This window comes from Perkinsus marinus (assembly GCF_000006405.1).
Source record: "Perkinsus marinus ATCC 50983 genomic scaffold scf_1104296975068, whole genome shotgun sequence".
In the NCBI taxonomy this organism is placed as follows: Eukaryota; Perkinsozoa; order Perkinsida; family Perkinsidae; genus Perkinsus; species Perkinsus marinus.
Window position 1 is genome coordinate 1 of NW_003200884.1, and position 1448 is coordinate 1448.

A 1448-nucleotide genomic window follows, 5' to 3' on the forward strand; every position below is an offset into this window, starting at 1 on the left:
TTTGGGTGGATTGACGACTCGAAGACGGTCGTGAGTGTTCATGTGGAAAACGTCATCATGAACGTCAGGGCAAACTGCATACCTACTAGATCGTTCCCGAAGCGCCAACGAGACCCGAACTGCCGCGTCTGTGGAAGGACTGATGAGTCCATAACCCATCTCCTGACATCTTGTGTAGCCCTTCAACATGCTGAGTACCTGCACCGACATAATGCTGTGGCCAAGGTCATCTACAGCAATGCCTTAGAGCTCCTCGGATTCAAGATGCAGGAGGAGTACTGGACGTGGACGAGGCCGCCATCGATGACGCATGGGGAGAAGAGAGTGTTATGGGACCAGAACATCCCCACGCCGAGGAGAGTTGAGCATTCAAGGCCTGACCTGCTAATCCGCAACGGCAAACGGATAGTCGTCTGCGAGATAGGCGTAACGTCTGACAGCAACGTCGTCCAGAAGGAGCGAGAGAAGAAACTCCGCTACCAACCATTGCTTCGGGAACTGCAGCAACTCCATCCCGACTGCACCATACAGCTCTTGGTAGTGGTCATTGGGGTAACCGGAGCCATCACGAAGCAGTTAGTAAGAGGAGTGAGAGAAGCTGGTCTCGACTGTAGTATTGTATCTAAGATGCAGAGGGCTGCTGCCACGCATTCGGCCCATCTGCTACTTCGCATCTTGTACTCTCGCAAACTGTTGGCTGTGGAGTAATTTTTTTTTTCTTTTATAATGTAGATTTGCAAAAAAAAAAAAAAAAAAAAAAAAAAAAAAAAAAAAAAAACTCTGCGGCCCAGTGCTGCCTCCCTGCGGCTATAAGGGGGTTCGACTCTCGGGTTGGACTCCTAGGCTATGGCTCCGGTATCTCTTGCTGGCGACAGCCGAGATGTCCGGTTCTATTCCCCCTGGCCCGTGAAAAAGCCAGTGCTGACAGATCTTATAAGTGTGACAACTTATATGTTAGCTACTGCTAACTTGAACTGTCACAACAATTTTTCACTGGGGAGTCGGTGGCTTTGGTCTCTGACCATGCTCCGACTCGACTGTCGCCTCAGCCCTGCACGACTTGCTGAGTGTGGCGGACCCGAGCCTCTATCGAGGCAACTTTAAATAATAATCAACAATCTATGAATTTCCAACTGGAATAAACTTGTCGAACATCGAGTTTTTCAACACTTCTCCCTACTTACCAGATTTCCACCATTAACTTTGTAAACAAGGCGAATGGGCGAAATTGATAGGTAACTTACCTGGCTGGCGTTGGGCGAGGCTCAAGCAGCTCGCTCTCGTGGGGCGGAGCAGCTCACTGCACGACTTCTGAGGACTGTAAAGCTCCAGGGCCTACCAAGTGTGGGTTCCACAGCGAAATTTCTGGTAGCGGTGGCGTAGCGCAAACGAAGAGATAGCGCTGCCACCAACTATAATATAATAAGAATCATCTATAGTCTGAGCCC

At 49.8% G+C, this 1448-nt stretch overlaps 1 protein-coding gene across 1 annotated transcript; it reads left to right on the forward strand.

The window, feature by feature from the left end:
• Positions 1–57: 57 nt before the first annotated feature.
• On the forward strand, positions 58–708 carry Pmar_PMAR026768 (conserved hypothetical protein; the record flags this gene model as incomplete). Its single annotated transcript, XM_002765702.1, has 1 exon — positions 58–708. The coding sequence occupies one exon, from the start codon at positions 58–60 to the stop codon at positions 706–708; it is 651 nt and encodes a 216-aa protein (XP_002765748.1).
• Positions 709–1448: the final 740 nt, after the last annotated feature.